This window comes from Drosophila rhopaloa, unplaced genomic scaffold (assembly GCF_018152115.1).
Source record: "Drosophila rhopaloa isolate 14029-0021.01 unplaced genomic scaffold, ASM1815211v1 contig_178, whole genome shotgun sequence".
Classification (NCBI taxonomy): domain Eukaryota; kingdom Metazoa; phylum Arthropoda; class Insecta; order Diptera; family Drosophilidae; genus Drosophila; species Drosophila rhopaloa.
Window position 1 is genome coordinate 4051584 of NW_025335059.1, and position 15990 is coordinate 4067573.

Here is a 15990-nt window from a genome sequence, read left to right on the forward strand (position 1 = left end):
CAGCATAATGTAAGATGTTGTGTTGCTCGGGGCGATAATGAGCCATAATGGCGTTGGCCAAGGGAAAAAGTGGGGAAAGGGCGGGAAGAGGGTCCAAAAACTGGTTCGAAGTCGCTGCTCTTAAGAGCTCTTAATGCCGCAGTATGTATATTTTTTGTTCACTTTTTTCACCTCTCCTTTTTGCATATTTAAAAGCTTGATTCCGTTCAGACCGAACATTGATCGACTAATCAGCAAAAGGCAAAGAAAGGGCGGAGGGAACAGGGGGACGGGGGTGCACTCCTTATCAATGCACTTTGCCGTGCTACACGTAAACTTACTTTAAACGCGCCAAACTTTTCATTGCCGATAAGGAGGGTAACCTCCGCCGAATCCTTGCCTCTAGACTGATAGTATTACATTGAGAAAAAATTGAAATGGCATTTAGAAAATCTTACATAAACTGTTGTTCAAAAGCACTTTGGTAACTCGACACTATTTAGAGCAGTATGCTATTTTAAAACCATCAATATTTGTAAATTAACTTTCAATTGTCATAAAAAAGTTTCAGGAATAGTAGCAAAGTCCATAAATGAACTTTAGAGCTTTTGTTATTGGGAAACTCTTCATAAATTTACAATATTGTTAAGTACCAATGGATCAATGAAAAGTTTGTAATTTATTTTCCTTAAGATGTTCCTTTAGTATACCATTAAATTATATATTTCAATTTTCTCACAACTATGAAAATGTACTATAACAATTATTTTTTATTTGGGTAATGTACATATATAGAGTCTTACAAAAACTATCTGTTATGTTGGTTTGACAGATAAAACGTATTATGTTTTTAAGTTTTCATTCTCCTTTTTGCGCATCCCATTTTGCTTAAGTGCATCCATTGATTTGCATCATTGTTTATGTACTTTGCATGCGCCTCGAAGAGTTGCACTTGATTGGCAGGGAGTTTGGGGCTCGGACGGCACTCAGGAGCGGAGTCATTAGAGCGGCAATTGGCCAGGGCCAAAAGGCTGAGCGTGTTCGTGCCGGCGGCGCGCGCTTCAACGCTTTGGTCGCACCATCCATGCCGCTCCACTCGATTCTCCTCTGGATGGGAAATGCCTGGTCTTGGGGCCTTGGTCTATGGGGTATGGTCTGGTCTTGTGGCATGCGGACTTTTGTAGCAGACAAAATTGTCGACAAATAGTTTACACAGGCATGAAATTTTGCTGCCCCAGCGAGCAACAAAAGAATGTTGTTGCTCTTGGCGCAGTTGTTGTTGCCGGTTGCAGTTGTTGCTGGAATGCAGCAATGCAGCAGCAGCAACATGCAACACAAAGCTATTGGCAAAAGAAAGGCAAATGGAATGGGGATCGGACGGATAGAGACAAGTGCAACATGATAGGCCACCTACAGTCCACACCACCCACCTGCCACAAAATGTTTAATTAAATTATGTGAGCTGAGCGGAGTGTGTGTTATATTGTGCCCCAGGATTATGCATTGTATGCCGGTCATTAATTCATATCAAAAGGTAATTGAAAACCGCATAAATTAAACAACAGCATACAAAAAATATAAAACAGAGCAATCAGTTTTTTATTCAAATTTCTTTCTCTGTTATCCGCTGGGGAATGTGCAGCGCGCGGCTTTGACATTTGGCTGCATTATAGTTTAATCTTATTAAAATATTTATTTTATTAAAATATGCATGCAATTTGTTAATTTAACTGCTGCGTTTGCTGTTATCCACCGGTGCCCCTCCCCCCACCGCCTACTATTTTATTTATGCAGCATTTTTCTCTTTGATACCCTGGAATAGGATAGACTGTTTGCATGTTGGGTGAAAGTGTATTTTGTTATCAACTATTTAAATCTCATGGCTGAGATATTTGGTTGATTAGCCATTATCATAATAATTATTTGGAATATTTTTTGGTACACCATATATTTTTATGAAGTGTGCGTTGGTTATTGGTACAGATAGTTTAAATAAATAAATACCCATAAATCGATCTAATGAGGGTATGCAAACTATCGACAACTCGCAGCTTTTGCACTTCATTTTTTTAGTTGGTCATCACTGATTTCGTGCTTTTATTGTGGCAGCCACTGCGCTTAATTGCATTTTGTATATGAATTAATGAATTTTTTATCAGCAACAATGCACCTACACACACAGAGAGAGACAGATGTGCCATATAAGCCCCTCCACATGCATGTTTTATTTATTTGTTGCCTTTTTTCGTGTATTTTTTCTTGTCATGGCGCCTGATAATGCAACGAAAACAACAAATGCGCCAACCGCAGAGCCTCACATTTTTTAATGCACTTTTTTCCACCGCTGCGAATATTTAATTTCATTTGTGGTCCGACCAATAAAAGCCAACCAGCGATAGACACATAGTGCCATTTGAAGGCTGGTTAATCTTTTTAACAACATGCCGCTGCGAACTCTCCAAGGAGTCGGCATTTACCATATCATTAACAGCTAGGCTCGTATCGGGCCGTTAGGATCTTATTAAAGATCTAGATTCCCTAGAAAAAGGGTTTACCCCGGGGCCGGAAACTTTCCTGTCTCTGTTTCATTAAAATGCAATTAATATAGGCTTTCAGCACATTCTGACGACTTTGGGGACTCCAAATGATAGCTGGTAGGCCAGCAAATTAGGGTGCGCCTATAATTAATAATAGTTTCAACGCAGATAAGCGGGGCGGGGGAAGTGAAGCATTTCATTAACTTCCCATTATATATTACACGAGCCAAAGACCCGAGGCCGCTGCAATTGTCCCAAAACTCGGCCAACAGACACGTGTAAACTCTATGCACACAGAAGTGCACGCAAGAATACACAGTAAAAAAATGTGGCTTAAATTGATTTTACTATAAATTAATCACTTATAACTTAAATAAGATTTTTACTCACTCGATTTGATCTAATAGGGATTTTGGGTTACAACGAATTGGTTTTTGGAGTCCAAAAATCAATTAAAGAATAGTTCTGCCACAAGGCTTCATATTAACCATTGTTTAATTATTTTTCCCCGTGCACAACAGATATGGAGAGCGGCCTGTATGAGTCAATCCATTAACGTTTTGATAAAAGATCTTTATGACGACACTCGAAGCGACGCCGGCAATCATCATCATCAGCCGAAGAGCCACAGAAATGGCTTTGGTACGTGTTGGCCAGCAGAGAAAAGACAACAAACGCACACACGTTGGGTGAAAAGTAATTGCGTTTAAATGCGTTTACATTAGGGCCCGAAAACAGAAAAAAAAAAAATGAAACAAAATATATACAAGCCAACACGAATAATGCAATGGAACTCGAAAGGCGACCTAATTGCAGACCCGCCGTGATGACCAAGGACAATTATTACATTACACTTGTAATGGCATTATTAATGCCGCTCGGTCCGATTGTTTTTACGCCATTTCCCAGGCGATAAGCCAGAAATAAATCTCCATTGGCGACTTTACGACAGCCAAAGGCCGCCCGTAAAAACACACTCACCCACAAAATGCCCAACTCCTCATCGCACCCCTTCATAGTTCTCTTTTTACGACTTTTTAATAGTTCTCACATAGATTTTATAGATCTCTGCTCCCCCAGCTTTGATGAGGCCCCATATTTGTTGTTCTTACTTCTGGCCAGAGCGCATAAAATTGATTTCCTTTTCCCGGTTTCCCGACTCGGGCGTTTACTCTTTCTGGGCTGTCATAAAATTTATGTTTATGTCGTAAAATTTAGTTCGATTTTTTGCCCTTTGAGCAATCAACGTGCGTGTTTCCCTCCCCACACTTTTTTTTCCTTTTTAGTTTTTTCCTTAGTGGACCACACACACCAGGTGTTTGCAAAGGGTTTTGCTTCGCAGACTCAGACGGAAAATAATACGCAACTTTTCCGGGCAAGAAATTGCCGCCTGCCTGATATAAACAAACGACAGACATTTATTTTTATTACACACCTTTTTGGGGAGTTTTTCGTTTTGCGAAGGGTGACACTTCGGTAGTAGATTCTAGTTATTCTAATGCACATTTCATAGGCAATTCCAAATTAGGCAATGTTTGGCAATGTACTCGTACACCACCACCCACCCACCCTGTACATCAAGGTGTGGCCCAGTGCGACGGGTGTGGGTGGTTACTTTCTCTTTTTCCGGGTGAGGTGGGAGGTGTTCTGTGGGTTTCCTTATAAAAAAGTAATTTTCTCATTCGAGGCTTTTTGTATATTAGAAGAAATGGCTTTATTTATTTCTTATTTCTGGCGTACAAGTGCGAAATGAGGAAAACTTTTTGCCGCCTGCTTTCACTTCAGTTCGCTCTACTCCACTCAACTCTACTACTACTCGCTTTTCTTTTATTTTACTTCACTTTTTCTGGTTGGGCGCCCGTTAAATTGGCAAGTTTGTTGTGCTAAGTTTTTGGGGTCTCTCGCTGCCACTCGGAGACCATAAATTAGACGCACAAATTAGAAATTATGTGCGCATTTAAATGTGAAGAGGAGCTCCGGTTCGCTCCCCATTTCTCCGGCTGTCTGCCCCATATGTTTGGGCCAACTTCGGCGGGCTAATGAAATGGCAGTGGGTTGCCGGGGCCTTTTAGTCAAACTCAATGAATATTTGAAGAGCCAGCAAACGAATGGTTTTGCAAAAACCAAAAGAAAAACGTATAAGTATGAAAACGCCAGGCGAAATGGAACTTTTGTGCCACGGCGCCATTTGGCGCTACAAAAGATATTTTTCCATTGAAAGCGTTATATGGCCGGGCGAAAAAGTTGTTTAAATTTAGCACAAGACACATGTGTATACATCTCGGTGCAGTGGGTGTGGTTGAGGGGGAGGAGGGTTTGGGGGTTGGGGTTCTTACAAGCCCCAGAAATTCCGCATTTCGCCTTCTTTGTGCTGATTCTTATTTTATTCCGCAAACTGGAGACAATTGTCGGCGATGTGACTCAAATTTGCAGACAGTTCAATGATCATCTTTGGTTCCTTGCCCTCGTGATCAACACTTTATCAGCCCATTTGCATCGCCAAGGAGTCCGTTTCCCTCTCATTTTCATTTTCATTTTCCCCTTTGCTAATGTCGTTTATCATTAGTCTAACCTACAATTTCCATTCCGCTGGGCCAGAAAATGTATATATAAATATACGTATATTTACCACAATTTTCCATACAATTTTCTTTACCATTTTGTGTACAATTTTCCTCCTGTTGACGCTAGATAATTTCTTGTTTTTCGAGGGCAGCGGAGAACGCATTACAAAATGTCAAAATTTCCTCACAAAACGCCCTCGACACGCTCCAACCAGGTGGGCGGTTTCTTGGTAGACGGTGGAGGGGGCGGGGTCGGTTCGTTAGTTAAGTTAAGTTAGTAGGTGGCATAACAAAACAGAGAGAGGGCCAAGTTGGTCAGGTGAACAGAACCACCGACCACGCCCATCACTCAGCCACAAGGCGCATAATTTGTCATTGAATGTTTGTTCGGGCAAAAGGGGCGGGGGGTGATGGGGGAGGAGCTGCTGCCACGCCCTTTGCGGTCAGTGGGCGCAAGGAATGGTACACAAGAAATAATTCAAATATAGCAAATGGATATTGTTTGCCCAAAAGGTTTATTGTTCTTCGTAATAGCTAATGATCTTAATGCCGCTTCAAAGAAAATTGTGGAATTCATGAAATATTTTTTTTATATCAACTATTAAAAGCAATGGAAAAATCTAAACAAATTTAAGAGATTTCTTAAATTTCTCTTCATACAAATTTAAGTCAATCATTTTGTTTTATTTTCTTTCCCTGTAATATTTTAGTTGCTTCTGAAGCTTTGTTTTCCAAGCGAACAAAACGGAAACAAGGACTCTGAAAAGGGCGGTGGATAATTCCAGAGGTGGGCGTGGCCGGTCGAGAGGTTGCTGGCTAGCCTGCCCAAAACTCGAGCTGCTTAATTTGCCTGGCTGGGCATTTAAAAAGCATTTAGCATACAGTGGAGTCGTTGAAAATATGTCCACTATACAGAGAAATATTTTGTAATTTGTTAAGGGTATTTAAAATATTTTGAAATTTTTTTTCAAAGCTTATTTTTGATATTTTTCTTGATGGCATATAAGGTTTGAAGTTTTTGAATCTTAGGAAGTACGAAAATATATAAGAAGGTTTATTGAAGAAAATTAGTCGCTTCTCGATTTATAAAGTCTATGATGTGCAACTTTAATATGATAATTTCAATAGAAGAATTCCCGATTTTTCTCTGTGTCCCCTCCGGATTTCGTTGCTATCTCCGGCGTATGTCATTGATTCTGGTTTCAGCGAAAATGAGAGGTCGTCAGGGCTCACAGCTCACACACACTTGAGCGGCAGAAGAGAGCCGTATAATTATAATTGCTGATAAATGCTTGGTACTAATAAACACTTGGCACCAGGAGAGGTATATGGGGGGGAATTCAGTCAGATCGGGATTGGGATCGCGACGTGTGACGCTAATGACACTTGGCTTCGTCGGGCAAAAATGAAATGATTTGTGTGAGAGATTGCATGCCGCGCAGTGATTTGTGATTTGTGTGTTGAGAAATGCAGTTTTAAACTGCAAAACTGCAAAACTGGCAGCTTGATAAGCTCCGCCACTGTCATCAGCAGCATACGGCACTTGATAGCTCTATTAATGGCACGCCACCATCGCGCCCTCTCTTTCTCCTTGCCATATGCCCGTCTCTTTCTCGGATGCAGTTGAAAGACAGACCGAAATGAATGTGAAAATAATGAATAATAAAAGTCGGGAGTACATGGCTTTTAATGTTTCCTTGAGAATGAATAGCATTGAGGTTAAAGCAGGGACAGAAATTAAAAAAATACTTATCTACATAGCATTCTCTCTCCCTCTCTCTCTGAATCGGAGTTGCCATCTCTTTTTCGCGGACTTATCACTAGATGGTTTGAGTGTTCGTCCGGCTGTGTCTAATTTATGCGACCGCCAGTGTGGCAGATCCATAACTATATTACGGCGATAAGTGTAAAGCTAGACAAATTTCAAGTCAAAAGCGACCACCCATGAAACGCGATTCCCAGCGAAAGAGACGGCTATACCAGGGGCGAAAGAGACGGCACGGAAGCTTGCATTTTGTTCGGGAGTTTTGAGCAACCCTCGAAGACTTTTTGGTGTTGCTTGTTTGTCAACTCCCGGCGACCTTCCGCCTCATCCTCCCAGAAAATGCAAACAGAAATTTCAGGAACTCCCAATGCTGGTGTTGATGATTCCGTTGATGTGAGGGTTACCCCGGGAAGATCCCAACCGACTGCCGGGAAATTCGATGCGCATTCTATTCATTGGCGTGTCGGGCCAGAAATATGATAATGTGTACGGAAAAAAAAAGCAACAGTCAGTTCGTAAATTTTCATTGTAAAATAAGAACAAGTCCCGGCCGGTCTGTCGCTTTTTAGGGGATGAAGATGTATTGCCTTTTGTGCCGTTTGACGTAATGTTACATAAGCTCTCCTTGGTCCTGGTCCCCCGACATTGATGTTTTTTTTTTCCCACTCCTCATTATGAAACATCGCATTTCTGTTTCAATTTTTACGAGTGCGAGTGCGAATCAACCCGAGCGGAATCCCAAACGTGCAGCAGCTGGTCTGGCACGTTTTGCAGGATTCTAGGGGTTAGGGATTCCGATTCGTATTCCTATTCCTATTATTCCAAAGAGATACCCCCGAACAGATATGGGCAATTTCTGCCAGTCCATACAAAGGTTTCGTTAATGCGTAAAATTTTAATTTCATTTTTTTGTCGATCGCCGTCTGCTTTGGGAAATTCGTGTCAGCGTTTTGACAAAAGAGTTAAAAAGTTGTGGGAACGATAAAAAGATGGATCAGCAAATGCTGGTTAGGTGTGAAGTATTATTGGGTTGCATATGAATATCGAAGGGAGTGTCATTTATGTGGAAAACATTTTGAGTGATTGAGGACATTTACAATTTGATAGGGCTTTGAAAGGAAAAATCCAATATATGGTAATTAAATATTCTTTAAGATTTATAAAACCTTTTTTTTGATTTGTGAAAAATATGGCTCTTATTCCCTAAAATTTGCATGAGGAATCCAAGAGAACCTCGAAGCGTGTTCACTTCCTTTCCCAACCCAAAACAGACAATACACTTAAAAGAGGGCGGGGTAAGTGAAGCAAAAGTGAGGAAAATGCTTTCACATCACAAAAGACTCAGAAAACTCCCAAGGCGACTGGGTGAAATGCCTGAGAAAAACTGTCAACGCTGAGGGCACAAAACGGAGAAACACAAATGGAAATTGTCTAATTGTGCGTGGTAAGATAACAAACAGAGTTAGAGCTTCCTGTTATTGTTATTTCTCTTGTCGCTGTAAAACATTTGATCAATGTAAATAAGCTAGAACAACAGAGCGGCCAAAGATAATCGCCTTAGCCGGGGGAAAAAAAAAGTGCACTTCACACAAGGTCGGATGGACGGGTAGGATTTAAATGCCGCAGTGACAAAAACAAGCTGCCACACATAACATCCCTCCCCTCTTTGCCTTTGGCAAAGAATGTTTTAAAACTGTAACAATTGGCAATTGTGTGGGTCTTGCGGCTTGACGAACTTCCCGAGCGGAAAGGATAACACGCACTTTTCGACCCAACCCCCATAAAAGTTAATTTACGTCACGCAGCATTTTCAATCAATGTCAGCGGTGGCGGAGGGTAGGGAAAATCAAGGGGTTGCCCAACGACCCAACGACCCGCCGCCGACCGCCCGCCGCTTCTGTTTATTTTCGTTTCCAATTTTATTCCCCTGACCCCCGGACTGATCTCGTTTTGATTTGCATTTAAGCGCGACACTTGACGAGTTGCCGTGTAAATAAACAGATTGGGCTTTAAATTTGAGTATCTTTGGCTCTTTAACGAGGCATTAGCTCGTCATCCTGAGATATTTTTTAATTGAAGTCTGGCTGAAGTTGATGAGGGTGATACATAATTACGGGGTCTGTTAATCTGACTTCTGCGGCTGTCAGTTGGAGTTGCCTGTTTTTAAGGGGAAATCTATCGCTTAGGTTTTCTCCACATATATAATTATACACCTTAAATGTCTTTAAGGTCTAGGGAGACATTCCCCTACTGCCGTGACCTCTCGCACAATTCATGGAAATTTCAGGACGCGCATCCTTGTGCACTGAGCACTCTTCTTTTTCTCTCTCTTCCTTTTCTTTGTGCTCTCGGCTGGGGCATGAAATTCCTGTCAAAATTGATAAAAATCACATTTTCCATTTGAATAACATTTTACGAATTCGTGCATAAAATTACGACAGAAAAATATTCCCTTTCCCTCCATTCTTTTGCAGTGGAATTTCTGCAGCTCGGAGAATATATTCTTTGGCAACCGCATTCCGCCCTCCGTTGCCTTGTCTACTTAAAATGTGGAAAATATCTATTTGCTACGCCCGAAATACGCGACGCAAATTTCCCACAGACAACCAGCAGAGTGGCAAAGGGGGGTTAGAGGGAGGATAGAGGAGGAGGGGCTGGCCATTTTCTTATCGCTGGAAAAACAAGAAGAAGCTGCCGCACAAAATTAACATGAAAATTTTGCGCGCTGGTAGAAATTATTCAACTGTAGATAATTTCCATTGAGTGCTCCGCAGAGTGCACAACTTGAACTATGCCGAAATTTAATTTGTCTACAAAGTCAGGCGACGTGTAGATAAATCAATCAAAATGGCGCGCACACACGACCACATAAAAAAAGCTATATGTATATAGACATCGGCGAAACTCGCACACAATCGTTAAAGTTGCTGTTCGGCGCGCTTTAAAGTTTTTCGAATTTGACGTCAACGTCAATGGATTGGCTGCGGAACGCCTCCTGCTTCTCAAAACCCTCTTCAAACCCCCTGCCTTTCTTCTACACAGCAAACAACTAGGGGCTATCAAATATTTTTAGTTAACAAAAACTAATGCTTAATACTGTAAGCACTATAATAGAAATTCATATTTAAATTGGACTTAAAAAGGTACATTCACTTTCTTTGTTATTATGGATTCTTTGCTCCTAAATTGATTAAATATATTTTTTTCTGTGCACAAATTCTTCAAGCAATGAAACTGCATTATCACCTTGGAGCCCCCCACTCAATCTTCGTTTTTTTCTCCTTTTTTTTTGGAGAGCATTCAACGAGTGGCTCCAGAGTGTCTTTTTCGAGTGCTGTTTTGGCCAGGGCTTTTGTTTTTTCCGCTGCCGCCACACAAACAAAGGGTAAAACAACGCACTTGCGCTCTCTGAGGAAATAAAAAAAGCAACAAAAAAAAAACAAAATATTATTTTTGCCTATCACCATAAATAATTCACCTGACTCTCCCCGTTGCCGCCTGCCAGCACGAGATCTTCAAAAAGAAGCGCCAAGTGCAAAGTCAGTCGCACTCGAAAAAATATTGAAAAAGCAACAACGAGTGCGGGGAAAATACTAAAAAAAATACACATAAAACTCTTTTCAAGTTGCAGGCTGAAGTGGAGTTTGGAGTGGCGAGTCCACAGCTCCGAGCAGCCGAGTATTCCAGGTTCCAGATCTCCAAGACAGGCAGTCTAGGGCCTCAAAACCGAAGATCTGAGGGCTGTCCCTAGCAAATGTTGTTGCTCATGTGTGGTGTTGTTGCTGCACTTGCCGTGGTTGTTGCCTCAGTTGTTGTTACTCTTTTGTCAAGTTGTTGTACGATTACGCTGCGAGCTTGTTCGAAAAGCTTTGGCGGCACTTGAAACTGAGGCAAACAACATAATCAAAAGAGGGAGACAGCCGCCTCAAGAGGTGTGAAGTGTGTAACACATTCAATAGGGATTAAGCCGATCGAAACTGGCTAAAATCAGCTTAAGTTTGGCCGTGTTCTAATATTCTTGGAAACCTGGCTTTTAAGACTTCAAAAATTTCGGAGTATAATAAGCCATATATGAAATATTCATTTTAACGGATTTTATAATCTTAAACTGTTATTTGGTTGGTTGCATCTATTCTGTAACTAAATCGAATTCTGTAAAACTGAAAAAAATATAGTTTTTTAAGCGACTCTATTATAAACTCCTTTTTAATGACTTAATAATTTCCAACTCTTAGTTTACAAATAAAATGTAAGTTCTCTGAGAAAGGTAACTCAAACTAATCTTCAGGAACTCATCACATTTGCAATAAGGCCTGAAGTTTGCATTAAAAACAAGAGAGAACGATATAGTCGGGTGCCCCGACTATCAGATACCCGTTACTCAGGTATAAGGAGTGCGAGGGAGATGGAGATAGAAACTTTGATCACGCATAACTTTTTAACGAATGGTCCGATTTGAAAAATTTCTTCTACATTTCGATAGGTATTGATAAACACAATAAAACTGTTTTCTTTTCCGAAATATTTAATTTTTAAAATCGTATATTAGCGATTGTGGGCGTTTAAGGGGGTGAACCTTTTGAAACAAACTTGGTGCGTAGGAACTCCTAGAATCTGCATACAAATGCCAATCTTCTAGCTTTTATAGTTTCCGAGATCTCAGCGTTCATACGGACGGACAGACAGACGGACAGACAGACGGACAGACAGACGGACAGACAGACGGACAGACAGACGGACAGACGGACATGGCTATATCGACTCGGCTAGTGACCCTGATCAAGAATATATATACTTTATAGGGTCGGAAACGCTTCCTTCTAGCTGTTACATACTTTTGCACGAATACAATATACCCTTTTACTCTACGAGTAACGGGTATAAAAATGCTAGTATCCTTTCTTAAAGCCTAATCTTTGTTTGTGATTAATTTAGAAAGGACTTACCAGGGTCTGATGTATCTAGGGCAGGTGGCTGCTGTGACAGTGGACCGGGAGTACTACCAGCGCCCGGCGATCGGGCGTCATCGTTCATTGCGCCGCCGTAGGACAGCGATGAGCTCGGCGGCCGCTGAAAACAAGAGCAGATATAAAATATAAATAAATAAATTCAAGACGAAATAGAGAGAGAGAGGAGAGTGAGTGAGGGGCATGCGTTAGCTGATTGTTAGAATTGATTACAAATTGGTTATAAATGTCGCTTTAAATTGACACGCCTGGCCATTAAATGAGCTCCAGACGTTATGGCCATGGCCAATGCCAAAGGCAGACAGTGTCAGTCCGACTTGTCCGGATTCTTCCGCCTCCTGGCCCGGCTATAACTCCCCTTTCCCCTTCCCCCGCTCCACCAGACCCCTCAGCCTGTCTGCACGACTGTCAAGTTGTCAAAAGTGCCATGGCCTGGCCATATTGTGGACAAACAAATGTTCAAGATTGTCGTGGCCTAGGCCTAGAGCAAAATACAAAACGGAGCCAAACCAAACCAAACCGAACGAGACAACATCGTGTGCAGAAATAAATATATAGCTAGATATATATATAAGTTATCAAATTAATATGCAGCGACTGGCTCTGGCGATCTGGCCGTCTTCTAACTAGGAGTAGAATCAACTCGTCTCCATCTCCATCATCATCAACATCGTCATCGGCAATGGACAACAAGCCAGCGACAACGATGGCATATTAAACATTGTTAAAAAGAAAAAAAAAACAACAAAACCGGGAAAAACTTATGCAGAAACCAAAAATGTCAATGTCCCAGGTATTCAGCGACCGCAGCGATCGAAATCGATCGAAGAGCAATTTAAATTCTGCTAATAACAAATATACAAAACGATTCGCATTAATTTCGTGCACGTGCAAGCTACAATTTTTAGCCATAAAATTATTATTTTCCCAAGCTCGTAAAAATTCTTGACTTTCGAATACAATAAATAAGTGTATTTCGTCGTTTTTTAGGTTCATTTCGAATTCGGGGCACACGCTGAATGTGTTTTCGCTAAATATTTGTTAAATCGCATATTAATAGCGCCCTGCTATAGACAATTTGTGGCTTGTTTGCGTATAATTGTTATGGCCGAAATTTGATTTGTTAGAATAGCTGAGGGAGTATTGAACTGGGGGGATTAGGACAGTCATACAAAAGATAATCCACCGTTTTGGTTAGATACAGCGACTTGGCCAAGTTCCAATGGATTAGTTCCTGCTTTTTGCCTACTTTCCATTTCAAACACACTCGCAGCCGCAAATCTATTAATAATTAGACAACGCCGTCTGCATTTTAAACACTCCAATCCAATCCCATCCCTCCACTTTATGAGCCATAAGGTGTCTCTTGATAGCCGCATAAACAATTTCCACCATAAACGGACGCGATAAAGCCGCTGGAAACGCCTGCAATTGTAGCAATTGTCGTTGCTTTAATGGCTTATAAACAAAGACAAAGCACAACAACTTTAGACTGACCGCTGGCCGAAAACGAAACTATTTAATTAGCCAGCCGAAATCAAATAAAATGGCCATAAAAAAAAGAGTTGGCTAAGAGAGAAAGAAAAAAAAACAACAGCTTTCCCAATGAGTCGAGGAAATTTGATAGGCTTGACGGTCTGGGCCAAGTCTTCTGGACTTGCTCGCATCTTTCACACTTGCCGCACACTTTGCCGGAGTTCTATTTCATTTTTTTACCATATTATTTTGGCGGCCTTTGAGCCCTGTGAAGGTGTCTCCGGTTACTGGGAGCTGAGAGCTCGGAACACGCCCGAGTGTTGGCCAAAATGCCAGGCGTGCTCCTTGAAGAGGCATTGAGACATCGGGACATCGAGACACCGAGACATCGAGCCATCGATGCGTGCTTTAATTACATTTTCAATTAGCCAACGGCTCGCTCCACAAATTAAGCTATCGAATTCCTTTCGCATGTCCTGCGACAATTATTAACAAATATCAGTTTTTATTCAAATGATGAGCGTCCAATGCTGTGGGGACTGCTTTTAATATTAATGAAAGCGAAACGAGGGGGTTCACCCATCTAACCCCAATTCCATTTCCACGTCACGTAATGCTCCCTCATCGTGAAAAGTTTTTTTTCTTTCGTTGGGGAGCGGCCCTTTGGGTGCATTAAAATGATCAAGAAACAATTTTCGTTTACCTGGCGGAGCTAAATTATTTATTTAATGCCCTCCACCTCCGCCCGCTCGTCTTGCTAAATTTTTGATGATATCTGGAGTGGAGCAGCGACAATTGGGTGAGCGCAAGTGTAGATGGGCGGTCGAGACAGCAACCGCAAATTTCTAGGGCCAAGTGAGTCATAAAAAAAGTTACGACCGAAACCATCAAAGTTTACACTGAGAATAAGGCGTTAGATTACATTTGGGGGATTTAGAAGCTTAAGTTTGTTTTCTCAACTTGAATATGTTTTCTATTTTAAGATTCTGATTAAATTGAAATCTATATATACTGACAGAAGCATTTAATTGCTTAATTTTAATATCAATATTTTTCATTTTAATTGTGAAACTCTGATTTTGTATTACTTTGATTACTCTTTTAGCTTGGCCACACCGTTTAAGGCAAAATGGCGCAGTGTGACCATGCAAACACAGCTTACTTTTAATTAATTGTCCCCATTCACATCAAAACCAATGACCCATTTTGATCACTCTTTTTTCCACCGTGCATCATACAAATTACTGAAGTACAGAAGAACTTTGCTCAATTGTTTTGGGCTTCGCTCACTTCATTACGTTGGCGAGAAGTTTTGCTTGCGGTCAGTCTGAGAACTTTCCAAGTGACTTGGCTAAGTCGGCTCAGCTGCGGGCGATAATTGCTAGTGGGAGGGGCGGCGTCGAACAAATATCGACGCGTGTCGTGCTGCGTTCCACCCAAAAGTCAAAACATGCAATTTTCATAGAGCCCTGTAATTTGGTAAAAATCTCTGTCACAGCTCCTTGCCGGTTAATCACTACAATCAACAGTTTTGGAACCCGACCCTCTCGAACTTTAGTCCCCCGAAAACTAAAGCAAAACAATCAAATTACGGTTCGTAACTCAGTTTTTGGTGCGTGGGAAGTTTTTCCCTTTCGAAATGGGCGTGGCACTCGCAGAGATTTCCCTCCCTTTTCAATCCTGGCGTAATTGCCCGGCGGCGTATATCCTGCAATTGACAATCGGCAGAGGGTTCCAGGGGGTAAGTCGAAGACTAACCCGCGGCTAACTTCGATTCCGAATCTGAGTTTGAGTCTGGGATTAGGCCTACGCTTCGGGCTCATTTCACAATTAAAAATACAAACTACAGCTAAGCTGGGAAACGGATTTACAAAAATAACAGAAGTAATTATACACAGAAAAGAAAACTAGATTCAATTTTAAAATATTGAATACCATTTTACTAAAAATTATTTCGCTTTATCTATAAGATTTCCATATTTTTGATTGATTAATGCACCTGTTCAGACTTATTTATGAAATTGATAAGTGTGACCATAAACCCTTTTGAGTTAGAGCTTATTATAAAATGTATTTCATTATAATGCTGTATAACAAACAATTATCAAGCAAAATAAATTACTTTTAATGTTCAGACTGACAACTACTTTCACTTATATTTTTCCTCTGTGTAAGCTTGTCCTGTTATTTGGTTTGATTTTGTTTACCGAACGTCCTGCCAAGTGGACGTGAAACATATTTTTTCTATTTGTCGACAAACACTCAGGAACAAATTCTCTCCCCCATTTCGATGAGCATATCCTTAGAGCAAATAATTAAATCCTTTTTACACGGCCGCTGCGAATGAAAGTTTTTCCGTGCGGTTTCTGGTTTCGCAGGATTTTCAGGAGATGGGAAATGCTCGATGTGGAAAAGTGAGTGGCAGCGAGTGGAGTGGAAGTTGAGCCCGAACCCCAATCCTCGGAACAATCCCTCCTGGCTGTTTGTTTTGATGGATTTGCCGTTGTTCTGGGGCAACAAAAGCTTTTGTTTGTCTGTTTGTGTCATGTTTGTTGTTTTGGTTTTGGTTTAGGTTTTTGGTTTTAGCCAGGCCCTCCAGCCGGAATTCTAGGGCTGAAGACACTTTGGCGTTGGGTTTCTGTTAGCAGGCTGCTTAATTAACGGTATATAACCACCCCCACACCAAGTGTGTGTAAGTGTGT

General features: G+C 41.2%; 1 protein-coding gene across 3 annotated transcripts in view; it reads right to left on the bottom strand.

Annotated features, from left to right (window-relative positions):
• LOC108044489 (homeobox protein homothorax) overlaps positions 1–15990 on the bottom strand; it is a 108821-nt gene that overhangs the window by 42376 nt on the left and 50455 nt on the right. For all 3 annotated transcript variants that reach the window (XM_044459156.1, XM_044459157.1, XM_044459155.1), the window contains exon 7: positions 11792–11915. In XM_044459156.1, coding sequence (XP_044315091.1) covers positions 11792–11915 — 124 coding nt within the window. The remainder of the gene's footprint in view (positions 1–11791; positions 11916–15990) is intronic.